The sequence below is a fragment of the Stegostoma tigrinum genome, chromosome 14, assembly GCF_030684315.1.
Source record: "Stegostoma tigrinum isolate sSteTig4 chromosome 14, sSteTig4.hap1, whole genome shotgun sequence".
Lineage (NCBI taxonomy): Eukaryota > Metazoa > Chordata > Chondrichthyes > Orectolobiformes > Stegostomatidae > Stegostoma > Stegostoma tigrinum.
Genome location: NC_081367.1, coordinates 60,285,485 through 60,311,221, shown reverse-complemented (window position 1 = coordinate 60,311,221; position 25,737 = coordinate 60,285,485). Strand labels below are relative to the sequence as shown.

Below are 25,737 nucleotides of genomic sequence, written 5' to 3'. Positions count from 1 at the left end.
TTGTGTTTTTCTAAACAGGCCAGTGTCTTGTTATTGCATCAAGTCCGTGAGGGTCTCCGAAAACGAACCTGGCAGTACTTAGTGCATGCAGAATGGCGGGATAATGATGGGTGTGGGTCTGTCGGTGCTATTTCCAACAGCTTGCTGTGGGAGCCATAATGGGGTCAGGGTGCCGGCAGGTTAGACATTCCCGCCGTTGCCCAGACTTTCAATCATTTGTAAAACCAGTCAGAACTCGCTTCACTTGTCGAAGGAGCAGCGCAAGAGAAAGCTTGCGGTTTCAAATAAAACTGTTCGAGTTATTACCTTGTCTCGACTGACTTGTGACTTTGTCCACCCCAGTCCAACAGCAGCACCTCTACATCACTTGTAAACTCGACATGAATTAGCGTACGTAGCAGGACAGGTGGCGGACAATCCACCCAGCTTTGCTCACTGGCGTGATCTGTCTAGATCATGATCTTGCGCTCCCAAGGAGGTCTTTTTGGCAAACCGTAAAATCCATAGTAACCGGTTGCTCGAAACTTGCCTTGTCGTGGCTGATCTGAATTGAGGTGAGCGTCTCAGTGGCTGAGTGATCTCGGTGAATGGGATGCGGGTGTTTGAATGGTGAAGTAATTATGCATATTTACGTCTGGTTCACAGCTTTGATATCTCAAGCTTTCGCCTGATGCAGACCATGATATTTACTATCGAAGAAATAAACCAGAGTAAAACTCTACTTCCGAATATTACTCTGGGATATGAGATCTACGACGACTGCTCGATGTCCGCTATAGCTCTGAAAGCAGCGTTGGCTTTGGTGAACGGAAAGCAAGAACGAATCGAGTATCCCGAATGTAAAGGTTCCTCTAATGTTGCAGCTATTATTGGCTGCGACATATCCACGTCATCCATAGCAGCCGCAACGACAATTGGAACGTTCAGAATCCCAATGGTAATGTATAAAGTAGTTGATTGCATTTTTGAACGCTGTTATAAGAGTAAGATCCATATAATGGTGATAGAGGTCATTTGGTTCCTCGAGGTGGTACCGACCCTTCGCAGTTCATCACGCCCTATTCTGCTAACCCCGCATTGCAGTGGCTCTCCACACAGCCCGAATATTCCTGTTCACAACGGTATAATTTAACTTAGCCATTCCAATTAATTTTGCATATCTCTGGCCAGTGGGCGAAAACCGCAGCCCCCGACAGAACCCCGCACAGTTACGGGGAGAACGTACAAACTCCATTCAGTCATCAAAGGCTGGAATGCATCTGTGATCCCTGCCGCTGTGACTGCTAACCATTGCGTCGCTCTGGCGCCTGAATTTCCATTAGATTAGCGTTTCTGTTTATTAAGATTTTGGCGAATTAAGAGTTTACTGTCTGCCTTTATGGGATTTGATCCAGTATTCTCTCGGATCTCATGTTGTGGATTACTTATCCAGTGAAATTACCACCGCCACCAGTTACAAAGACGTAACTTTGAATACTTCGGTCGATTACTTCCAATCATGTGTTAAGATTTATTGTTGTAACTATGTGCAAAAATTTTAAAAAGTCATTCGTCCTGATGATTCCGGAATAAAACATTTTCAAACAGTTCCAAAAACGCTGAAAACAGGTTTTCACATATTTACTCTTCTCTCTGCAGGTTAGTTATTTGTCTACTTGCTCTTGTCTGAGCGATAAGCAAGAATATCCGACTTTCTTTAGAACGATACCAAGCGACAAATATCAGTCCAAACTTCTTGCGGAACTTGTGAAAATGTTTGGCTGGAATTGGATTGGGACAGTTAGAAGCAACACAGATTATGGGAATTTTGGGATGAGAAACTTTATCGAAGAGGCCCAAAAAAAAGGGATTTGCATCGCGTACTCTGAATCGTTTTACAGAACCGATCCCACTGAGAAAATCAGGAAAATTGTTCAGGTGATCAAAAAGGCTACCACAAAGGTTGTGGTTGGGTTTCTGCATGGCGGAGATATGCGAGTGTTAATTAAAGAGATTTTGCACCAAAATATAACGGGAATACAGTGGATTGGAAGTGAGGGTTGGGTTACAGAAGATATATTCTCACCAGAAGAAAGAGGAAGTTTTCTCATTGGGGCCATTGGTCCAACAACCCAGAGGACAGAAATAGCCGGTCTCAGAGAATATCTACTGAAAATACACCCTTCTAGGTTTCCTGACGGCACTTTTGTGAAGACGTTCTGGGAATCTCTATTCTCGTGCAGTTTAACAAACGGCGACACGACAATGACTGGGAGTTCTGCAAGTAAATTGCGGCCATGTACCGGGAATGAACATTTAAATGGGCTAGAAAATGCCTACCTTCCAGCGATAATGGATGGAAATTCCTACCATGTGTATAAAGCAGTATATGCAGTCGCTCATGCACTTGATGATATGCAGTCCTGTGAAGAAGGAAATGGTCCCTTTATGAATAACAGCTGTGCTCACATTTCAAACTTTGAGCCCTGGCAGGTAGGGAAATATTTCATCATGTTCCAGATAAATCTTATTGATGCCATAAAACGTCGACGTATGTATTTCTTGTTCCACATGTAGCGTTTTCGGGGTCTGTCTTTCACCAAACAATGCAATTTGCAAGTAATTTCCTCAGAAAATGAGAGAAATGCATGCTAATGTGGTAAGAACACATCAAAATAAAAATTGAACTCACGATGTATTGGAAATTCACTCACAGTCGATAGGTTGATTTTAAACCCGAAAGAACACTTCTTAAAAGATCGCGAATTCCTGAGGTTCTTCAGCAGCATTCTATAGAAAGTGAAGTTATGTGCCAAATGTCAGAGTTTCGATGTTTGTTTTGCTTTGGGATCGATATTGGCGAGTTCTCTCTTTTCAGCATTCTACGGGTGCTGCATTATCTGTGGAATGTTTTGTTTGAAACAAGTCATTCCAACAATCCAGCACTCGTTGAGAGTTGCGTCGTGGTGTCAGATAGTCAAGTCTTTGTTCTGGGTAAAAACTCTCCACATTTTCTCAATCAAAGTCATTCTGGCTAATATTCTCAGCTTATGCTGAAGCCCAGGTGAGAATCCTGCAAAAATGGAAGCTGGATCTCCTGAAGATATTCATTTTTCAGTGGATCATAGGTTGAGATAATGTGCGTTTCTAACACATGGTTGGTTATTTATTTCAATTAGTTTTGATGCATGAATCCCAAAGATAATCAAATATTTACATGACTTGCATTGTTCTCCTGCAGCTGCTGCATTACTTACAGTCAGTCAACTTCACTGCTCAGAATGGGGAAATTGTGCATTTTGATGCAAATGGTGATCCAATCCCAACGTATGAAATAGTAAATTTACAAATGAATTTGGAAGGCTCAGTTGAAGTTGTAAACATTGGATATTACGAAGGTTCAGCACCGGAGGGACAAGAACTTGCCATGGACATCGGAGATGTCGTGTGGAGCTCCACTGGAAAGCAGGTGTGATCATGACGAGAAACCCATGGTTAAAAGTTGACATTTAGACACAAGAAAATGGAGACAAATGCATGTGCTTTTAGCAATCGTTAGGCGGGGGCCTCACTGTTAACGTTGTTATTTAATGTCCTTTCTTACAGCGCTGGATTTATACACGACTGATTATTTTTCTAGCCCATTCCTTCCATTTTATTTCGCTTAACCTGTCAAAGCAACACATTTTGTTCTTCCTTCTCACTGCCAGTATTCATTGCAGGTCAACAGCTAGAATATTATTTCCATTCACATTTTTAGTTGCATTTTTATTGCAAGGCTGCCATCGTGAAATCGATCAATCGTTATTGGAATTCGCCTGATATTAATTCATGAGGGAGTTGTAACATTTTTATTTGCATTGTTTGTATATAACCGCAAAACTAAGCATCAGGGCGAAGGGTCTCTGGACTCAAAATGTCCCATCTTTGCAGATGCTGCCTGACTCGCTGAGATTGACTAGCAATTACTGTATTTGTTTGTTATAGCCAATCGTCAATTTTGTTTTCCTTCAGAGCGGTGAGCTGATGGAGGATTTTAAGATTATGAAAGGCCTTCATTGAATAGATGGAGGGAAAGTACAAGCCCTTGAATTCGTAAATGTCGTTAACTCACCAGGCACTAATTACATATTACCAATAAATGCTCTTGAATCGAGTGATAACGGGTAGATTTAATGGGAAGATACGGACACATCCGAGAGAGAAAATGATTGACGTACAATTAATTCGTTGTGCATATGGTGTTTTGGAATAAGTTTTCATAGATGATCATTTCAGGCAAGGAGCAGTTTCTTTCAGCAATGTCGATTCTCAATCACATATGTAAATAACGTGACATGAATACAAGCTTGTGATGTTATCTTTTTGGCAACGCTCCTGTGTAGATAGAGGACAACTGCTTTTGGTAGGATTATTCCAGCTGCAGTCAGAATTCGTTCAGTGAACCATACAAAGCATTCTGAGCTAACAGACGATAATTACTATTAGATTGAAGAACAGAAATCAGTATCTCCATTGAACATATAAAAAATGTTTCACTGAAACGTCTGATTTTTACTTTATCGAGACTCCTCCTACCAACATGTAACGACACATGCTCTTCATTTTAGTGATATATTTTATTGGATACATGCTGTTCTTGTGCGATCAGTTCCTCACCCACGACCTCCGAAGTAATCTTTAAATTCGATATTCTTCTATCGTTGGCTATAGTGTCGAGGTTGATGTGTGCATTTCACGCGAATGACTGGTGAAAAACAATCACCTCGCAAATACTTCTCTCTCATTTCTTTCTTCAATTTCCTATAATTGCATTAAGAAAATCCAGATTGTTGAATGGCTAACGTATTAAGAGGTTTACTCAAAATTATGTCTGATACATTCGCTTATAAGTGTCACTGCTCTAATAATGATTTAAACAGGCAGATCAACATTATCAATATTTTGAGCAGTGTTATCCATTTCAAAGGAATAATAAAAATATACACATTTTATTGCACATAACTTATATTTAGCAACGTATCTATTAATTGAAACTGGCAGTTGTTGTTTTAGTATAGTTAATTCGGCAATAGACCCTGTGAGGCTTTGTTGAGAAAAGTATTGAGCCACAATTAATTTTGAGAAAACATTGGTGACTTTTTTTCTGCAAACACCTCAATCACTTCGTGCAGCTCCATTTCCAGTATTATTGACAGGAAGTTGAATATTATTGTCTCATCGTGAATGAAATAACAACAAAATGTTGTCAAATTGAAGCTGAATGTGTCTTTGGGGGACAACTTGTAGGACTCTGTGCTTTCTTTTGGGAAATCATAAGTGTCTGGCACACGTGTGACATGGATATTACTCACCAGTAGTCATTTTCTGTAATCCAGGTCTTCGTGCATGTGAATGGGGCTTCTGTAATGTCTGACCCACAGCAAATTGAAACAAACAGTTCAGTTTCAGTAGACTACAATATATTGATGAACCAGTAGTATTTAACAGCAATAATGATATTATCATTTTCTTGAATCCTGAGTGGCATTTGGCTAGGTTTGAACTGAAGCTTTCTTGTCTGAAGTTTCTGCTGTATCTCATGCTGTCAGCCATTTCTTGATATCATGTGGAATGGATTGCTGTGTTGCTGAAGTCTGACATCTGTGATGGTCGGGACCGGGAACCCAGGCAGGATTGTGTTACTTGTTAGCTGTCCTGGGGTGAGGACATTGAAAGCATTTGAGAGCACAATTGCTGTTTTTCACTATCAATGAGGATGTGTAAGTTCATGGACGTACTACCTTCATTGACGTTCATACTTCACTGCAATCATACACAGTGGAATGTGGCAAATAGCGGCTTATGGACACATAGTTTGCACTGTCCGAAAATTGATCAAGCTTATGACTAAGGCCTCAGATTCAAGATTTAAAAAAAGATAATTGTCATGATATGGAATGCATTGTCTTGGTAGTGGTAGAATGAAAGGAGCAGTCAACATTGAAAAGAAACTTGGATTAATAGTAGAAAGGAAAACATGACTAATCACAGTTGTGGACAATGCTACCCACCCTGATAGAACAACTCTGCCAAAGACGAAATTCTAACAACTCTGTGTGTTGCGCTATGAGTCACTTATAAGTACAACACACTGATCATTTCCTTGTTTTAGATTCCACGTGCCCTTTGCTCAGAACCTTGTCCTCCCGGGACAAGAAAAGTCAGTAAGAAAGGCCAGCCAATGTGTTGTTTTGACTGCGCAGAGTGCGCCGATGGTGAGATCAGCAACACGACAGGTATGTACAAACATCCGACCAAAAAACTCTATCGTGGGCAATAACATCTTGCACATCAAAAAGAAGAATTTTTCATTTTTTTTCAGATTCCACCGATTGCCTGAGGTGTCCTTTGGAATACTGGTCGAATGAGCAAAAAGATCGTTGTCTTCCCAAGAAGATTGAATTTCTTTCCTTCCAGGAGCTTCTTAGCTATGTATTAGTGGCACTTGCTATAATGGGAGTGTGCCTTGCATTGTGTACCGCTGCTATATTCTTCCAGTTTCGGGAAACGCCTCTCGTTCGAGCGAACAACTCGGAGTTGAGCTTCCTACTTCTCTTTGCGCTAACTCTTTGCTTCCTGTGCTCACTTACCTTCATTGGGAAACCAACGAGATGGTCCTGCATGTTGCGGCGGACTGCGTTTGGAATTGTGTTTGTTCTGTGTATTTCCTGTATTTTGGGGAAAACCATTCTTGTCGTGATCGCTTTTAAAGCAACTCTTCCCACCAACAATTTGATGAGCTGGTTTGGACCGATGCAGCAACGGTTAGGAGTATTCGGCCTCACATTTCTTCAAGGGTTAATTTGCACGATCTGGCTCATTGTATCACCTCCAACTGCAGTGAAAAACATGACCTATTACAGAGATATCATAATTTTAGAATGTGATGTGGGCTCTTTAAAAGCCTTTTATTTGGTGTCCAGCTATATTGGTCTTTTATCCGCAATGTGCTTCCTGCTAGCGTTTCTTGCCCGGAAACTTCCTGATAATTTCAACGACGCGAAGTATATAACTTTCAGTATGCTGATCTTCTGTGCTGTTTGGATCACTTTTATTCCAGCTTATGTCAGCTCCCCTGGAAAGTACACGGTGGCTGTCGAAGTGTTTGCTATTTGGGCGTCAAGCTTTGGTTTGCTTGTCTGCATTTTTGCTCCGAAGTGTTACATTATCTTACTGAAACCGAAGAATAACACAAAGAGAAACATGATGTATAAAGGGTCTTCACTGTAATTCTAAGCGTCCGCTAGTTCTGCCTGCACAATGTTACTCTGGAGATTGTTGTTCTAATGATAATACTTTTACTAAATTAAAATATTGCATTTTCTTTCGATATTTTGTTCTAATAAGTCTCTAAACATGCAATACGAATTTTCTCTAAAGCTTATTACTTGTGAACCCAATTTAGTCGCGTTTGTTTACAATTATTGTCGGCCACGTGTCATGTTGGTGCGCGTTCGAATTCTGTGCACAAGCTGCCCGCTTACTCATCTGCCATTGTTTCTAGTTATATTGATTTTCGTTTTGTTCTTTGATTAGGATAATTTTCTTTTTAAAATGCCTGGTGGTTCTATTGGACGGAAATGGTCGTTCATGACATCTGAAATTTTTTTCTGAGTCCGCTCATTTTCAATTCGTAGATGCATAATTTCTTTATACGACAGACGCCATTATTTCTACATTAAAGCAAAAGGACTGCGGATTTTGGAGCTCTGAAACAAAAATGGAAAGGGCTGGGTGAACTCTGCAGGTCAGGCAGCTTCTTTGTGACGAAAACAGAGTTAACGTTTGCAGTCCCGTGCCACTTCATCAGAACTGTTTGTAGCTATGAAAACACACGTTCAGACCGAATCCAACGTGGGTGAGTCGTGAGCAAATAGGTGGACAGGACCTCTGACAGAGATATGAACGTTACAATCAACATGGCGTTAATTGATCTTCGGCCAAGACAGAAGAAAAGCTGGATTCGAGGTAAGAAGAGCTAAGCGTGAGGAAATGGGTGATTTTTGCGGAATGTAAGATATAATCGGTGAACTAGACCTAAAAACAAGTGAGAACGGGTGACCGTGCTGCAAACATTTATTCCCCACGTCTCCGATATTAGCATAATGGAGGGACCGTTCTCTCTCGACACTAGCAATCTCCACCCCCATTCTCAAATCCTCCTTACATGCCTTCGGATGGAATTGCAGTAAGAGTGATACTTAGCTGTTTACCTCCGCCCTCCTCACTATCCGAGGCCCCAGACACACCTGCCAGGTGAAGCAATGATTCATGTATACTTCATTCAATGTAGCGTATTGCATTCGCTGTTCATAATACGGCCTCCACGACTCTGGAGAGGACAAAGACTCAGCGACTAATCTCAGAACATTTATGTGCTATCCATAAAAATGATCGTGAGATTCCAGTTGCCTGCCAATTCAAAATAACCCTAGTTTACATGCCAACATTTTAAGTGCAGATCTGCTGCAACATTCCAATGAATCTCATTGCAATTTCGAGGGAGCGATGGGGCATATGTGCTCTTATTATGGCCACTGTCACTCACTGTATACGCATTATCGCTAGATATGGATCGTACGACAACATACATTCTCCATTTTTGCAATTTGTTATCTCCTTTCCAGCTTTTCTTCTGTCCTGGCCGGCGATCATTGTCTCCTTGTCGACTATTGATGGGAGAAATATCTTTCTAAGATGTTGGCAGAAAAGCAGTGCAATGTGCAGGATTCTCCGTCTACTCCATGTGCTTTACTAGTGACCATCCCGAAACCCAAACCCCCAGACCCCACCGCCACCCCCAAAATCTTTTTTAGAAATACCATTTATTACGGTACCTTGCCTTCTTTTAATGACGTGAGCTGAACAATTGTTCTTCCGGCCCAGGCCCAGTGACAAGGTGGCTTCCAGCGGCCCAGAAGACGTCACAGGCCTGGAGCCTGGCGGGCCCTCACTGTGTGACGGTCTTATCCAAGGGACGCTGAAAGCCTGGCAATACGGACTTGGCCGGTGTGGACGTAGTGTTGCAGTTTGGAGGTCTTCTTTGGCGGCTTTCAGGTAAGCTACCAACCCAACCTGAATTACTCGCCCTTGCATCGAGTTGTCAACTTGCGTGGAGGTCTCATTCAGGCTTCGGATGCAGCCTGCGCGTCTTCAAACAGCCTATTGTGGAGGCGTAGTTCAGCTGTAGAAGCCTTGACTGGACGTGGTCGAGTGGTCTCAGCGCTGCGTGGCTGTCGTAAACTGGCACTGACTGAAGTTTTCGGCACAGATTTCCAGCATACCCCGAGGCCGGCAGCCATTAATTGAGCTGTGGTGGACTTTTACTTTTTTCCCCCCAGTTATTTATGGCTTCTGTCATTAAGTTTGGACATGCAAAACAGGATAATCTGCAGGGAGTCTTCACAACCAAGATACCCGAAAAGCACAATCCGCTAATACGTCCAAGACAGAACGAAAAAAGAAAGACACAACACGACCGGACTCATTAATCACCGGGCCGTACATCAAGGACATTGCAGAGATGACCACAAGACGACTCAGACCCCGAGGTATCAGGAGAGCCCAAAAGAAGGTCAAGAAGGCACGACGGCGTCTTCTTCCTCAGACGGTTCAGGTATGTCCATGAAGACCCTAACTAACTTTTACAGGTGCACCATAGAAACCATACTTTTTTCCCCCTTTATTCATTCACAGGAGAAGGGCGTCACTGTCCAGGCAGCACTTATTGCCTCACCCGCCATATTGCCCAAAGGGCAGTTAAGAGTTAGCCACATTGCTTTGAGTCTGGAGTCACAAGAAGCCCATACCAGGTAAGGATGGCAGGTTCCTTCCCTGGAGGAATTAGTGAACCAGCTGGGCTTCTTCTAACAATCTCATGCTCACCACGAGATTCTTAATTCCAGATATTTATTGAATTCAAATTCCACCACCTGTGGGAGCTTGATTTAAACCCAGGTCCCCAGAGCATTGTCTGCGTCTCTGGATTAACAGCCCAGTGATAACAGCATCAGGCCATCTCCTTCCAACGATGGCGGGGTTCATAAAGTCCTCACGAAACAACTACTCTGTCCAGTTCCGTAAGAAACTATGATAACAAAGTGTGGAGCTGGATGAACACAGCAGGCCCGCACTATCTCCGTAAGAAACTATGGAAGGCTATGTGCGCAGCCCAAAATATCACGGAAGCCAAGGACTCCACTTACATGGCTCATTGCTGCGGAAACCTGCCAACATGGTGAAATACCAATTCCACTCTGGTAATGCTCTCTGACAACGTTTTCCGTCAGGCAAAGGTACGAGGCACGCCCTCTGCAGTGTCATATGTATGCCCCTGCCCAGGTTTCTATTTCTATCGTTTCTTTTCATCTATGATCTTTGTGTCCTTGTTCATTATGATCAGCCTTCACTGTTCATAAACGCAATTTTTAAATGTATTTGGGGACATATGAGAATAAATTAAATCAAATCAATTAAAGCAAATGGGGACACCTCTCTCATAGGGCACCGCGAGGTTTGATAAATGGTCTCTCTGTCTTGCAGCTGAAATAACAACCATGCTGCGCATATGCTCCAAGTGTGATTAAAACCAAAGTTTAATTCTTGGATAAATCTTTGCAATCTCTACACTAAACACTTCCAGTTACTAATTTTCTTTACTTAACAACGCATTAACAAGGCATCTGCTCGAATTCCACCGATGAGGTTGAAATTCAATCAATTTACATCTTTCCCAATTCATGAAAATAAAATTGCATATATTCTTGAAATGATACGGAGACATAGCATTATCTTTACCCTGTAGCTTACAATGTGTCGCTGTCACTCTTACTTTGATGCTTGGGTGTAAGATTTGTTCAACTTGTCTAAATCTGTACTTTAGTCTGAACTGTTTATCTCTCAGCAGCCCTAATTGCTCCGCTTTTATAACCTTTTCCTACCCTCTACTGTGTTATGGGGCTCTGTTAGAAGTTCTGCATGCACCATTTATTGCTTTATCTGCCTAGCTAATAAAGTGGGCGTCTGTTGCTGACTACAGACCTTTACTGAAGGAATCTAGCAACCCCTTCCTAGTAGTTTGTTGTTTGCAGTTCTAATTTACCATTACCTAAAACGTTTAGAATACTCGACGATCAGGTTTCACCTTCTACATTTTCCCAAATTAGAAATTTGTTACGATGGATTACTTAGGCTTTCAAAGATGTTACTTAATAAAATTCTTATATGATTCGAGCTGCTGTAACAGAAATCTATTTAAATTCTTCTGTGTTCCTTCTTACAAAAATCCTATTCTGACCCTCACGAAACCTTTGGTTTTCTTATCCTGTTCCTCTGGTTGCAGCCTGTAAATCTGACTGTGAAAATCAAAATCTGTACCTGGAAATTATTTCACCGCCACCATATCTCAACAAAAAACCCTGGACAGCCATTTTATTTTAACTTAATCAGAGGTCACTGCAACGCCCCCTTCATGGCTCTTTCTCTCTGTGCTCCATCTACATTGTTCATCAATCTTCTCCCCGCCCACTCGCACTCTACACCACGTTGCCTTCAAAACAAATACCACAGTTTCCTTGTTATTAACAGTTCTTTGAAGAAGAGGCATTGGACTCAAAACTTTAACTGTACTTTGTTCCGAAACATGCTGCTCAGCCTACTGAATTTATCCACAAATTTATGCTTTTTTCTCATTTTGCCACTGTCGCATTCCCCTGTTGGTTGCCAGAAATAACCTATGGATATCCTGTACTTTGATTCGTTTAAAACAATAACAAAAAGACAATTTAATAAAAGTATTTCGTGATTAATAATTGATACGACTGAGGAATACCTATTTTGATTTTTAAGATGTGAATGGCTTATTTCTGAAGACAGTTCGTCCAATGTTCTTTTTCTCACTGATTAAACAATTTACATTTGTGTTTTTCTTGTAATATTTTTTTTAAAAATTGCTTTTGTTCCATGTTTCTTCTTATATGTAGCCTATTTGAAGACTGTTTTGTAGCCTAAGGCAAAATTCATTTGTGCAGACGTCTTATGTTGTTGTGGAACTGAATTCCATACACAGGCTGCACGTATGTTAAGTCGGCCTTTCTCTATGTTCCTATTGGTTTGACTTTAGCTACTTGGCTAGGGTAATTTTCTCCTCATTTATGACTTGTAACTTCACATTCTCGACATAGAATTCTACAAAATATAATCTATTTGTCTTTAATAAAACAAAGAAGTGCCGATACTGGGGATCTGAAACAAAAACAGAAAGTGAACCAAAGAACTCAACAGGTCTGACAGCATCTATGGGAAGAAACCGGAGTAAATGTTTTGATTCCGATGACTCTTCATCAGAACTTTTAGTTGGTACAAAAACCTGTTATTTACGCCGAAGCAGAGGCCAATGTCAAATTTGGGGAGAGGCGAGTGAACTGGTAAATGTAACAGTCCCACGACTCAAAGACATAAGAAAGGAGCTGGTGAACAATTACACAATGGATAACAGGCCAGAAAAACTAAAACACTGAATAGGCAAAAATGATACCTATACATGAGAAAATGGGTCAGCTGTCGTAAAAACAACCCATGTAATTTGTTTACAAGGAGGGGAGAATTGGCGAATATGCAAAAAGAAACTCATGTCATCTCAGACTTGAAGGTATCAGACTGAAAGTGATGTTAGAGGGTTAGTTTTTGGACTCGAGGCCTGTGATCAGCTGTACAGAATTGGAATCCGTGCTAGATCCGCTGCTTTGCATTACTGATACAAATGATCTGTTGTGAATACAGGAGACAGGGGTCGAATATTTGTAGATGACACCTAAATAGGTGGAGCAGCAGACTTTGAAAACAATTACATCAGAGTACATCTGGATCTTTATCAGATGGTCCAACGGGCCGAGGAGTGTTAGATCATATTCAGTTCAGATAAATGCAGTGTTGCACTTTAGTAAGGGAAACGACAAGAGGATTTAAACAGATAATGTCAGTGCCCTGACCAGTGTTTATGTAGAAAGACGTCAGGGCGCAAGTGCATAATTCCTTGAAAACAGAGTCACAGAGAGACTGGGTGGTGAAAAAGGCGTTTGGCACACTTGCCTGCACTGACAACACATGAATCATAGAAGTTGGGACATCATGTTACATCTGTACATGACATTGGCGACGCCCCTGTTAGAATACTGCATGAAATTCTAGAATGCCTTCAATTGAAAGGGAGTTGTTAAAATTGAAGTTGTGGAAAAAATAAACGCTTAATAAGCAAATTGCGGGGACTGGAGGTTTTGAGCTCTCTGGAGAGGATAAATGGGCTGCAGCTCCTTTCCTTGGAAAGGTGGAGCAGAGGGATCACCTGAGAGAGGGTTATCAAACCATTGAAAGCCTAGATATGGTGAATAACGGGGTGCTTTCCCTTAATGTGTTTTGAAGTGCAAATCCTGACGGCATAGGTTTAAGGTGAGAGGGGAAAGATTGGAAAGGAACCTAAGGGTTAGTTGTTTTTCACAGTAGGTGGTATGTGTATGGAATGAACTGCTGAATGGGATTAGTGCTAGATTAATAATACCTGATTCAACTTTTGAGAATGCAGTTTCCATTTTCCATTTCTAATTGCTGTATTTGTTGGGAAACATCTGAATGAATTTATACAGAGATGGGAAGAACTGCCAATGCTGAAGAAGGATCCTGAGCCGAATCTTCAACTTTTCTGTTTCTCTGATGCTGCCTAGCCTGCTGTGTTCCTCCAGCTCCAAGCAGTGTTACATCAGATGAATTTATACCTTAGGTTTTGAATTCTTCCTGCTTTTAATTCTTAATCAAATTTGAATGTTTTATAGGCGTTATTTAAATGCATCTGGCAAGTTCTGAGCCAAGAAGATGCGTCTCTGGACTCAAAATATCTTTAGAACAGTACAGCACAGAACTGTACTGTTTACACATCTCGACCCACCTCGTATCGCTCGTGAATTTACTAATCCATTAATCTTTCTTTTGTCTTGTCGGCTACTGCCAGACTTACTGGATTTCCGCAGCAACTTCAGTTTTGGTTTGTTTTGTAACCAATCGGCAAGTTTATTTCCTTCCACAGCGGTGAACCGACAGAGGATCTTGAGACTATGAAAACCTAGAAGGGATGTAGAGACTGTAAATCCTTTCTAATCTTACATCTTGTTAACTTATTCAAAGAATGCTTACATATATGGTGAAAAAAAACTCATGAATGGAATAACATAGATGGATTTAGGATGGCTGGAAAGCTATGGAACCTCCCGAGTGAGAATTAATTGACATTTATAGTGCTGCTTGCGAGCATAGCGTGTTGGATAAAATTTTTATGGAGTCAAGGGGCAGTTTGTGCCTGTGCTGCAAATTCTGTGTCATTAATGTTAACAATGTTGTATGAATGCAAGTTTGCGTTGCTACCTCTTGTTGACAACGCTCGTATGCGGTTACAGGACGTCTACTTTGGTTGGGATTATACCAGATATAGTCAGAGTTCATTCAGGGAAGGGCGCAAAGCCTTCAAAGCTAACGGATTGTTGACTTTTACGGGATGTAACTGCTAATTACCATTGTCAGTTTGAGAGAAGAAAACCTGTAGATCCAATGAATGTATGAAAGTTTTTACCGATAGATCTCAGCTTTACATTATCCTCCTATCTCACATCTTACCGAACCTGATCTAGAAATTAGTGATTCATTTTACTGAACGCGAAGTGTTCAGAACGACCAATTCCTCGCCGACTTCTGAAAAATTCTTCAAACCGGATGTTGTTTTTTTTAACTGACCAAAACCTTCGAGGTTGATGTGAACACTGGAAGGGAATCACAACCTTTAATGAATTTATCTGGCTGCCCCGTTGCTCTCGTCTCATCTTTCCCATCGCTTTCCGAAAAACGTAATTGGAGGATTCAGAACGGCAAATGTGCTATTCATTGAAACAAGATTATTCAAAATTATTTGTTCCTTAGATTGACGTGAAATTACGAACCTGTCTGTACACTCACAATGATGTTAACAGGCACTGTCATTTCATTGATATTTTTGTCCAACATTGGTAATTAAAATTCAGTGATATGAAGATACATATTTCATTACGCATAAATTCACCACTTTCAAGAAGTATTCGTTAATTAAAATAGCACTTGCCTTTGCAGCATTATTTTATTTTCAGATGGTCCGTGTGAGTCGTTGGCAGGCAAGGGATTTATTCCTAATTACTGCTGAGAAAGCATTGATGACCCCTCTTCTGCAAAGACGACAATAACGTTTCGGTGGTCCGGTTCCAGTGTTTTTGGCAGGAAGTTGAAGCTCGGGAACTTAGTGTGAATGAAATTAGAGCAATACATTGCCAAAACAAAGCTGTGCATTATTTGGAATTCATTTTTCTTTTGATAAATGATAAATGCCAGACACTTGCGTGATATACACATTACTGGCCAATAAAATTTTCAAGCATGGATGCTATCAAGGTCTTGGTGTACATGGGTGAGTATTCTTCATTAAATGAGCAATGGAAAATTGAACCTAACTCTTCTTAGTTTCAGTAAATTACAGGATATTAATGTGCGTTATTTTTTCTTATTTTAATCCAGTTACCTCCTCTAGAGAAATTAAAATTGCACCCAGGACCTTGATATAGCATGGAATAGTAAGTGAATGACCCCAACGCAGAGGGGAATGAGACAGCAGAGGGAGGAGGCAGAATGCGAACCCAACACAGTCAAAGGGCCCATCGCGGCAGTAGAAGAGGTCCCCATGCATCTGCAGCGGTAGCAAGAGCAGGCAGCCCGAGGTGTCTCGGAATTTGCAGCCGTGGCGAAAGGAGGCAGCCCGAGGTTTTTCAGCATCCGTGATGGCATCAGGGAGATCGAGCCCAGCAGAGAGGAGATTGAACCCATATACGAACAGTGAGGCCAGCATGGCTAAGCACCTAAGGAGGACTGCAGCCATAAATATTTATTTCATTACTTTTCAACTTAATGCTCAGCAGGACGCTAATGTTGAACTTCTAACTATACTTTTTTTTTTACTAATTTTTATCTAAGATTTTGTACCCAAGTACATTTCAATACATGATGGCGCCTGGAATGGCAACATTGTACACTTTTCACTGTACTCCTGTATCCATGTAATTAAGTGCACGTAAGATTAAATCTCATTCTAATTCTCATTCTAAAATTCTCAGTTGTGTGGTACTAATGAGCGAGTAGTGTTTGCCAGCAATACTGACATCATGACTTTGCTTATTATAGGGTGTGAACTAGGGGTGGTATGTAGCCTGACAGAGAGTCAAGTTGCTCTCCAAACCGAAAGAACTCTAGATGATCTAAATTAGAAACACAAAAAGAAATTGCTGGAAAAGCTCAGTACAGCTGGTAGCATCTATGGAGAGAATTGAAGTGGAATTAAATTGTCAGGTATAACGAGCAGAATTTAATTGGTTATTGTTAAAGAGGTGTGCTACCTGCACCGGGAAACTTGGAGTTTCTGTGGTGCTCACTAAGCTCGGCAAGTTCACGTGGTCAGGAGGAACTTCTGGCTGAGCTGAAATTTGACATCTAAAATGATCGGTATCTAAAAGCTGTGGTGAGGCTGATGGTCTTGGTTTACCAGTTAGCTCTCCTGGGCTGAAGATATTTGAAAACACTTGAGCACATACCTGAAGTCCAACATGTTCAAAGATCCTCTCAGTCCTTTAAACTGACACTTGACCACCAACACACAAGACTAGCTGTCGCAAAGGGAAAATAAGGGACAAACAGTTTTCAACGGCAGAAGATTGGCCTCTCAGAGGACTGGGGTACCAGATGAAAAATGTAATGTTCGGAGAATTGTCACGATCTGAAATGGCGCGCCTTATGGTGTGGAAGGAAGGCTTCGAATAGCCACCATTTAAAATATTATTGGCTTAATATTTGAAGGGTAAAACTCACAGGTGACTGTGGCAGAGTCAGTTTTAGGCTTTACAACATCTGCCGGTGACAAAATACGAACGTCTCCACGTGTGTTGCGCAATGAATCCAATATATGCATAACACAAATATCCTTCACTTTGTCTCAGATTCCGCGTGCCCTTTGCTCAGAATCTTGTCCTCCAGAACAATAAAGTTCAGCAGGAATGGACAGCAATATATTGTTGTGACAGCGCAGAGTGTGATGATAGTGAGATTAGCAACACCACAGAAATGTACAAAACATGGCGCCCACACTTTTGTGAACAAAATCGTTCGCATATCACAGAAAGACGAATTCATTCTTTCAGTTTCCACCGAATACGTGGTGTCCTTTGCAATATTAGTCCAATCAACGAAAAGATCGTTGTCTTGTCACAAAGACTGATCTTTTTTCCTTTCAACAGTTTGTGGGCTACTTCATCGTGGACCCTGCTTTAGAGATAGTGCGCGTTTCAAAGCGTACAGCAGCAGTATTCTTCCGTTATCGGGAAACTCCTATCGTTCGAGCGAACAATTTGGAGCTAAGCTTTCTCTTTCTCTTTGCGCTGAAACGTTTTATGTTCCTTGTGCTCGCTAACCTTCATTGAGAAACCCACCTGATGTTCCTGCATTTTGCCTTTTCTTTGCGCTGGAAGTTTTTCTGATGTGCTCGCTTTTAAAGCAACTCTTTCCAGCAACAATTTGAAGAACTGGTTTGGACCAATGCGGCAATGGTTAGGCATGTTCGGCTTTAGATTTCTTCAATGTTTAATTTGCACGATGTGGCTCATTTTATCATCTGCCACTACATTTAAAAAATGACGATTGCAGAGATATCATTATTTTGAAACGTGAGGTGCGCTCTTCAAAAGCCGTTTAGTTTTTCTCCACCTATATTAATATACTATCCGCTGTGTGCTTCCTGCTAGTTTTTATTGCTCGGAAACTCCTTGATAAATTCAGAGATGCGAAGTACATCACTTTCATTATGTTGATCGTCTGTGCTGTTTGGATCACTTTTATTGCAGCTTATGACAACTCTCTTGGAAAGTACACGGTGGCTGTAGAGGTCTTTGCTATTTGGGCGTCAAGCGCCGGTTAGCTTATGTGCAGTTTTTCTGCCAAACGTTATATCATGTTACTGAAGCAGGAAAGCAACACCAGGAGAAACATGACAGACAAAGAGTCTTAGCTGTAGCTCTAAGCTTTCTCTTTGTCAACCCGCAAAATGTTCAGTTTTGAGATTGTTAGTCAAACATTGATATTTCTGTATGATTAAACAATTGGCATTTACTTCGATACATGTGTGTATACGTTCCAATGAAAAAATTCTATTTTGTTTCATGTTTCTTGTTATCTTTGTAGGGTTTTTTGGACAGTAACTTAGCATGCGTTGGCGCCGATGCTTTATATTGGTCTGGATGTGAATTTTGTGCGCAAGCTGCAGTTTTACTGTTGTGGCCTTTGCGTCAGTTCACAATGGTCTTCATTTAACTCATTGGCTGGGAAAATTTTCTTCTCAGTCTGCTCATTTATGGATTATTGATGCGTTTTATTCCGCATAGAAAGGTTTCTATTATTTTGCCATCACTTAAAGAAAAATCTACTTGCACCGGTGGTTTGAAACAGAAATGGAAAGTGCTGGAGAAACTCGGCAATTCTGGAGGTATCTGTGGAGAGAATATAGAGTTAACACTTCCAATCGAGTTAGTCTTCAGTAGAAACACTGTAGCTAGGAAAACCTGGAATTTATGTCAAAGCTCAATTTGGGAAAGTTGAGTTTTTAAGATGGGGATCGAACTGACACACACAGAGATTTGACAGATGTCAGTAAAAATGGGATAATGGATAGTAGGCCAGCAGAGACGAAACAGAAGTAAGAAGAGTAAAGTGACCAAATGAGTGAGCTGTGCTGAATGCAACAGATAATGTGATGGGCAGAAAAATAGAGTGCTGGAAGAACACAGCGTTATAGGTCAGCATCTGGAGGAAAGGACAAGTCAACGCTTCTGGGATTACGTCCCTCAGGACTAGATAATGTGATAACGGCCCCAAAAGCATGCGAGAATGTGGAATGGTGCTAAAAGTAACCCATGTCACACAAGGCCCTGCGTGGGGTGGACAATAAACGTGGAAGGATAGAATCAGATTAGAAAGTCAATGAACGTGATATTGAGTCCTGGAAACAGCAGGGTCACGAAGCAGAAAATGAAATTTTGCCATTCTCGTGCATTAGTTACAGAAACGAAGACGCGTTCAGCAGGTAATTAGAAGTCGAATAGAAAACTGGCCTTCATTTCAAAGGAATAGATTATGCTGTGCCTGCACAAAGAACTGAGAAGAATGAGACTTTCCTGAAGCATACGCGATTGTTAGGGAACTTGACACTATAAATGCAAAAAGATTATTTACACATGTTCGAGAAAATAGGAGCAGAGGCCTTATGATCAGGATAAGTGGTCATCCATTTAAGACACAAAGAGGAGGAGCCAAAGATTTGGAGAGATTAGACAGACTCGAGGTGTTTCCCTCAGAATAAGGATGTTGAGAGTGTACATAATTAAGATATATGAAATTCCGAGCAGCGTAGATTGTGTGGATAGGATTAAACCTTAACCCCTTGATAGAGGAATCAATGACCAATGACATAGATTTCAGATAAGAGGCAGAAGGTACCGAGGAAATGTAAGAAAAACCAGCTGAACTCAGATGGTCGTAGGAATCTGGAACTCAAGGCCTCTGAGGGTGGCAGAGGCAGAAACCTTCAGAACATTTAACAGGTATTTAAATATGCAGTAACATCGGCAAAGTGTACAAGGCCATGAGTCAAGCGTTGGATAACATAATCAATTAAGTCTGTTTGACTGGCATAGATGCAATAGGTTGAAGGCTATTTTAGGCACCGTCGATCTGTTTGGCTCCATCAATGTTCTACCTGAGTGGGTAATTAACTTACGGAATTCTTGACAATAGACCGTTGAAGCGGTTAAGCATTAAGTATTTTGGGGGATATGACATAGTAGACAGTGAAGAAGGTTTCCTAAGATTACAAGCATTTGTTGATGAAATGGGTAAACGTGCCGAAAAATGGCAGATGATGCTCAATCCTGATAAATACAATTAATAATAGGGCTTAATGTAGTGTTGTAGACCAGAGGGAGCTTGCGGTGCAGGTATATAATTCTTTGAAGTTTGTGTCACACATATGACAGGATGGTTAGAAAGGTTTTTGGTATGCTTGCCTTCATTGATCAGTCCTTTGAGTATACGACTTGGGAATTCATGTTGAGGTTGTACAGAACATTGGCGAGGCCTCTTCTGGAATATTGTGTCCAGTTCTGATCGCCAATTATAGGAAGAATATTATTAAACTGGAGAGGGTTCAGAAGAGATTTACCAGGATATTACAAAACAGAAATTGCTGGCAAAGCTCAGCAAGTGTAGAATCTGTGAAGAAAGAATCAGAGTTTACGTTTGGTGTCCCATAACTTTTCCTCAGAAAGGTTCTGAGGAAGAGTCACTGGACCCGTAACGTTAACTCTTGATTTTCTTTTTTCTTCACAGATGCTGCCAGACCTGGTGATCTTTTACAGCAATTTCTGTTTTTGTTCCTGATTTACAGCATCCACGGTTCTTTTGGAATTTACCGGGATGTTGCGGGGTGTGGAAGGTTTGAAATTTAAATACATGTATTTGCTGGGACTTTATTTCAAGGGAGGGTGGGAAATTGAGAAACAACTTTATAGAGGTTTATCAAATAATGAGAGGCATTGATAGAGTTAATGGTACGTGCCCTTTCCCGAGAATGGGGGACTCGAGACTGGGGAAGATTGTTAGGTGAGAGGAGAGAGATTTTAAAAAGACATGAGGGCAAACATTTTACACAGACATGGATCGCATGTGGAATGAACGTTCCGAGGGAGTAGCGATGTAGGGGCAACTACAAAGTTTAAACGACATTTGGATAAATATAGGAATAGGAACGGTTTGCTGGGATCTGGTCCATGAGCACGCAGTTGAGACTAGATTCGTTTGGGCTTATGTTTGGCACGAACTGTCTCCACCAAAGAGTCTGTTTCCGTGCTGTATGAGTCTGTATGAGATCGACAGGTGTTTCCTTATTACGGGGGTCAAGCATTTTAAGGAAAGAGGCAGGAATTGGATTTGAAGTTTATCGGATCAGCCATGATCTCTTTGAAACGCAGAGCACATTCGATGGGGTAATTGGCCTAGTTTTGCCGTCACCTTAGTGATGATTAGTAGCGTGATTAAACCTTCTTACAAGCTTCTCGTCTTTTGGAAAATGTTGATTCATTCTGGCTGTTTACCGTCACGTATTTTCATTTCGCGTGAACTTTATCGGCAGAAATAACGATCCATTAATTACTATTGCCGATATCAATGAATGTGCCCGGCAGGCAAGTTGATTGTGCAATGATTCAGAGAATTGATCCGTTTCATCTGGTGCAAGGTGATTCATTCGCTATGAGGCGCGGTGGGATGTCCTTACGAAGTGACAGATGCTACATAACTCCACGTTTTTCTTTATTCCATTCAACCTCGTGTTAGATACCTCACAAGAAAGCGATGGGTTTGCATCTGATGTTTCTGCTGCTGTCTGTTGTGCCTCCACGGGAATCACCTGGAATGGTCTGCAAACCTCGAGCAAAAGTTGACTTGCCGAATTTGTCTGAAGGTGGTGATATTATTCTGGGCGGCATATTTTCAGCACACTTAGATGTGAATCATGACGTTTCATCATTTGCTATCAGTCCAACAGGCACGTATTGCGAAAGGTATGTCAGTTCAGTAAACGATGAAGAAATCCTGATTTCACGTAACCATACACCTGGATTCAGCGGCTAATCATCAACTGCAACATTTAAACAATTTTGTCTTTGTTCTTAACACGATTGTGAGTAATGATCATTCTTAGCTCTCTAATGAATGCGACAAAGTCGAATTTCTATTTAGCATTGCATTCGATGAAAAGGTAAAATGAGTTCTCAAGAGTCATATCAGAGTCCAAACGTTTATATTTTCGGAGTCTCTCCACAGATTCTGTCAGACTTGCTGAGTTCTTCTGTCAATTTATTGGATCCAGTTAAACAGTGTTCTGTGTTTTTCTGCGCATGTCTCCACAATACTTGACAAAGATACATTGAACAGCCAAAAAGTTTTGTACACTTAGCCTGACTTCAATATCCTGCATGCACACTGCGACAGTCTGAATCCTTGTGTTCTTATTGATGCAACAATCGTATTTTCGTGTTAGATGACGAGATGGCTAAATCACTGAAATACATTTGGATTAATCACAAATGCAGGGATGACATGAATTTATAAGCGATTTTAGCTGGATACGTAAACCCCGTTTCCCGATATATTGTTTTAAATCTCCTCTTTTAGTTTTACTTGTCAGCTCAGTATGGACTTGATGAGTGTGAGGGTACAAAAAGAGCACCCCGATAGGTGAGGATACGCTTTTGGATCTAGTTGTGTGGAGACAAGAGAAGAAGTAACAATGAGCAACATCCAGGTAACAGTGATCGTACCATTTATGATAATGGCGAATGAGAATGAAGACTGCATATTTTTTCGGAGGAAATCAGGAAAAAGATTCGGGGACTTCGATTTTTCGGTATGAATCATGATGTCCAACAGACATGTATTGTGTAATATAGTTCAGTGGAGCAAACGCGACGAAATCCTGTTTTCATGTCATCATACATAGGGAATAATCTTCTGAGATTAGTGCTTGGGCAAGTAAACCGGGCAACGTAGAATAGACAACATGGAACAGCATGGGATAGAGGTAAAACGGTGCTCAAAGAAGTTCTGGAGAAGATATCGTGATAAAGGATGGAACGAAATGAAAATTGGAATAACTGCTGTTCTGTATAATTATATAAGGGGGGTAAGTGAGTTCCAGGAACGAGACGTGTGTTAACTACATTGAACAGAAACGCATGATCAGAAAGAACATGAACAGATGAGTGAAGAATCCTGAAGGATAAACGGAGAGCGAAAGAGGAGCTAAAAGAATATGTTACCCAAGTAGCATTGCAAATCCCCAAAATATTTTGCAGATACATCAATAAATAAGAAGGCATTTCTAGGACAATAATCTCCCCTAAATGTAGACATAAATACTTACTTAATTAGTTATCTAACAGGGAGTTGGTGCTGGCCAGCATACACTTACAGAAGGAGACAACCAATGCGATATGAAATGCATAAAGATCTACAAGATGCATTAAACCCATTCCCGTTTGATAACAACCACATAATATAAATGCACGTGCAGGCGTCATTGCAGTAAGCTTTCCTGCAGATATTTAATTTTAAACAAAAAACAGACACATTGCTGGAGGACGAGCGAGTAGTAGGTGACAGTCATGTAAAGAGGAAAGGAAATGACTTACCAACCAGTTGAACGTCGGGGACAGGAAACTAAACGGAAACCTGACAAAGTGGATATTAAAATCAGTAAAAAATGAGAAATATAATAGCAAAATACTAGCACTGATTTAAGAAATGTAAAATTTGCATGTCCAATTGTGTTGATTTATTATGAACGAAATAGAAAAAAAAGTGAATGCAACTTTTGTGGACTTTGGAAAGCCGTTCGATAAGGTGCCTCAGAATAGGCAAAAGAATAAGGTCAGACAAGATGAAATCAGAGGACAGTGACAGAATATAATGCAAATTATCTTCAAGTCAAAAAGCGCAGAATGAGAAGAAAAAGAAGTATTCAAATTTGGAGAAGCAAAGTGATTTTCCGTTCATATTAATTCAGGTATCAATGCTATTTTTGCGTGAATAAAATCATACAATCCTTCCTGTGTGGAAGCAGGCCATTCAGCCTGTACACTCGACACCACCTCTCCAACGAACATAACACCTTCTCCCAGCGTTCAATCTTACATCTGGCCTATACATACCTGGGCACAATGGGGCAACTTAGCATGGGCCACTAAAATCCACCTAAAGTGCACATCCATAATCTGTTGGTGGAAACTGGCGCACCCGGCGAAACCCAAGCAGACATTCAAAGACAATGTGCGCAGATCGCACACACCGTCATTTGAGGATGGATTCATGCCCGAGCCCTCGGCACTGTGAAGCAGCATGCTAACCACAGCGCCACAGTGCCATGTCAATTATTTGGACGTCAGAGTCGAAAATACACTGTATAAAAGTGCAGGGGACGTAAACCTGACAGTTATGAATGTTGAGCAGACTGCAACAGATTAGTAAATTTGCAAAATGGCCAAATAAGTGCCAATGAACTTCAACATGGATTAAGATGTAGTACATTTTACGGGAAAGAATAGAGAGGTCATTTCTCACTTTGACCGAGAATGCACAGTTGCAGGAGAGGAATATAAGAGGATACTGAATTACAATTCGGTCAATTACATTCGACGTAATAAAATAGCAAGCCATTACTGAAACAAAAGTGTTAAAGCTACAGTTTGGGGAAATTCTGATAAGTCTGCATCGAACGTTAGTTAGACTTCTCAATGTTTGAGACATGTAGTTCTGTTCATCTACTTAAACAACGGAGACTGTGGAGATGCTGCAGAGATGATTCACAAGGATCGTGCTGGAAAGTTTTGGGTTTATATGTCAGAAAAGGATTGAGCCGCTAGTTTATTTTCTCGTCGAAAAGAAAGCTAAGCGTGACCTAACAGTCGTGCTTAATATCAATAAAAGAAAGGTGAGCCACAGAATATAATATTTTATGCAGAAGACCATCACGAGAGGAAATCAAGTTATCAACATTTGTGTTATATGCACCTTCTAGACAGGAACACGGCAGAGACATGCAATGCTGAACATTTTAAGAACTCTTCCTGTAAATTTTCGGCTTTGGTGTGGTCTCAGAATTTCTTCTCTGTGTGCTCACTACTACTGGAAGGATGAGCAAGGGTCAGGATCGGTACACGGATGTCCGAATCTGCTTTCCCTTTGAAGTAATTGGAGGACATACGAGGCTAAGGGCATATTCCTGCTGTTTCCCTGTCGCTGGCGGCTAATGTTTTAAGTGCTTATATCATGTGCTTTTGGGCGGTCTTTTAAGACTATTTAAGTTTTTCCTGGTCGCTGATATCTGTTTGCAAATGGTTCCTGGAGATTGACGTGTTTCCAGGTATTTTGTGAACTTCTTGATATTTTCAGGCACTTTCAAGTGTTCGTTCGTTCAGTGACGTTTTCAGTTCATCAGGCCGATCATTCCGAGAAAAGGGCAAAGCTGTGTTGAGATGTTACTGGGATAGTATCCCATTGATTTCTATACTTCTATAAATTAATGTCCTTTATCTGCCTACACATAGGTATGTAGGCACTGCCCTAAAGCTTCCTGCCCAGCTATGAATTCAGTGTAAGACTTTGTAACTCCTTATTTTCCCACACATCGGTGTGCAGACGCTACCTGACTGAATAAAATTAGAATTAAACTGTCTCAAATAAGGCTAAGTGAGGAACATTTGTAAAGGTGTGAGACTTCTGAGTATGCAACTTCTGTCGCTGACAAAGGGGCCAGGGCACTGACTTTGTTCCAGCCAGACAGATCGGCAACTTGAAATTACAATCTCTCCCGATAACAACTTGAAATCGCCTCCTGCCGTTAGCAGCCACTTCACGAACGATCGATACTATATCCTGGACTTTTGTGTTCTTGATGTAATAATTGTTTTGTATCCTGTCTTTGTCTGTTGTAATAATTGTTTCATGTATCACGTCATTGTGATATGTGAAATTGTTTTATATATTATGTACTCAGTA

The 25,737-nt window shown here is 40.9% G+C and overlaps 1 protein-coding gene across 1 annotated transcript; it reads left to right on the top strand.

Moving 5' to 3' along the window:
• The first annotated feature begins 655 nt into the window (after positions 1-655).
• On the top strand, positions 656-7,251 carry LOC125457687 (extracellular calcium-sensing receptor-like). Its single transcript, XM_048542249.2, has 5 exons — positions 656-937; positions 1,639-2,472; positions 3,221-3,448; positions 6,134-6,257; positions 6,344-7,251. The coding sequence occupies exons 1-5, from the start codon at positions 671-673 to the stop codon at positions 7,249-7,251; spliced, it is 2,361 nt and encodes a 786-aa protein (XP_048398206.2). The 5' UTR covers positions 656-670.
• The last annotated feature ends 18,486 nt before the right edge of the window (positions 7,252-25,737 follow it).

Coding starts and splice junctions, on each gene's coding strand:
- LOC125457687 (XM_048542249.2), top strand. CDS start 671: ATGCAGACCATGATATTTACTATCGAAGAAATAAACCAGAGTAAAACT. Junction 938..1,638: donor GAACGTTCAGAATCCCAATG/GTAATGTATAAA, acceptor TTCTCTCTGCAG/GTTAGTTATTTGTCTACTTG. Junction 3,449..6,133: donor GGAGCTCCACTGGAAAGCAG/GTGTGATCATGA, acceptor TCCTTGTTTTAG/ATTCCACGTGCCCTTTGCTC.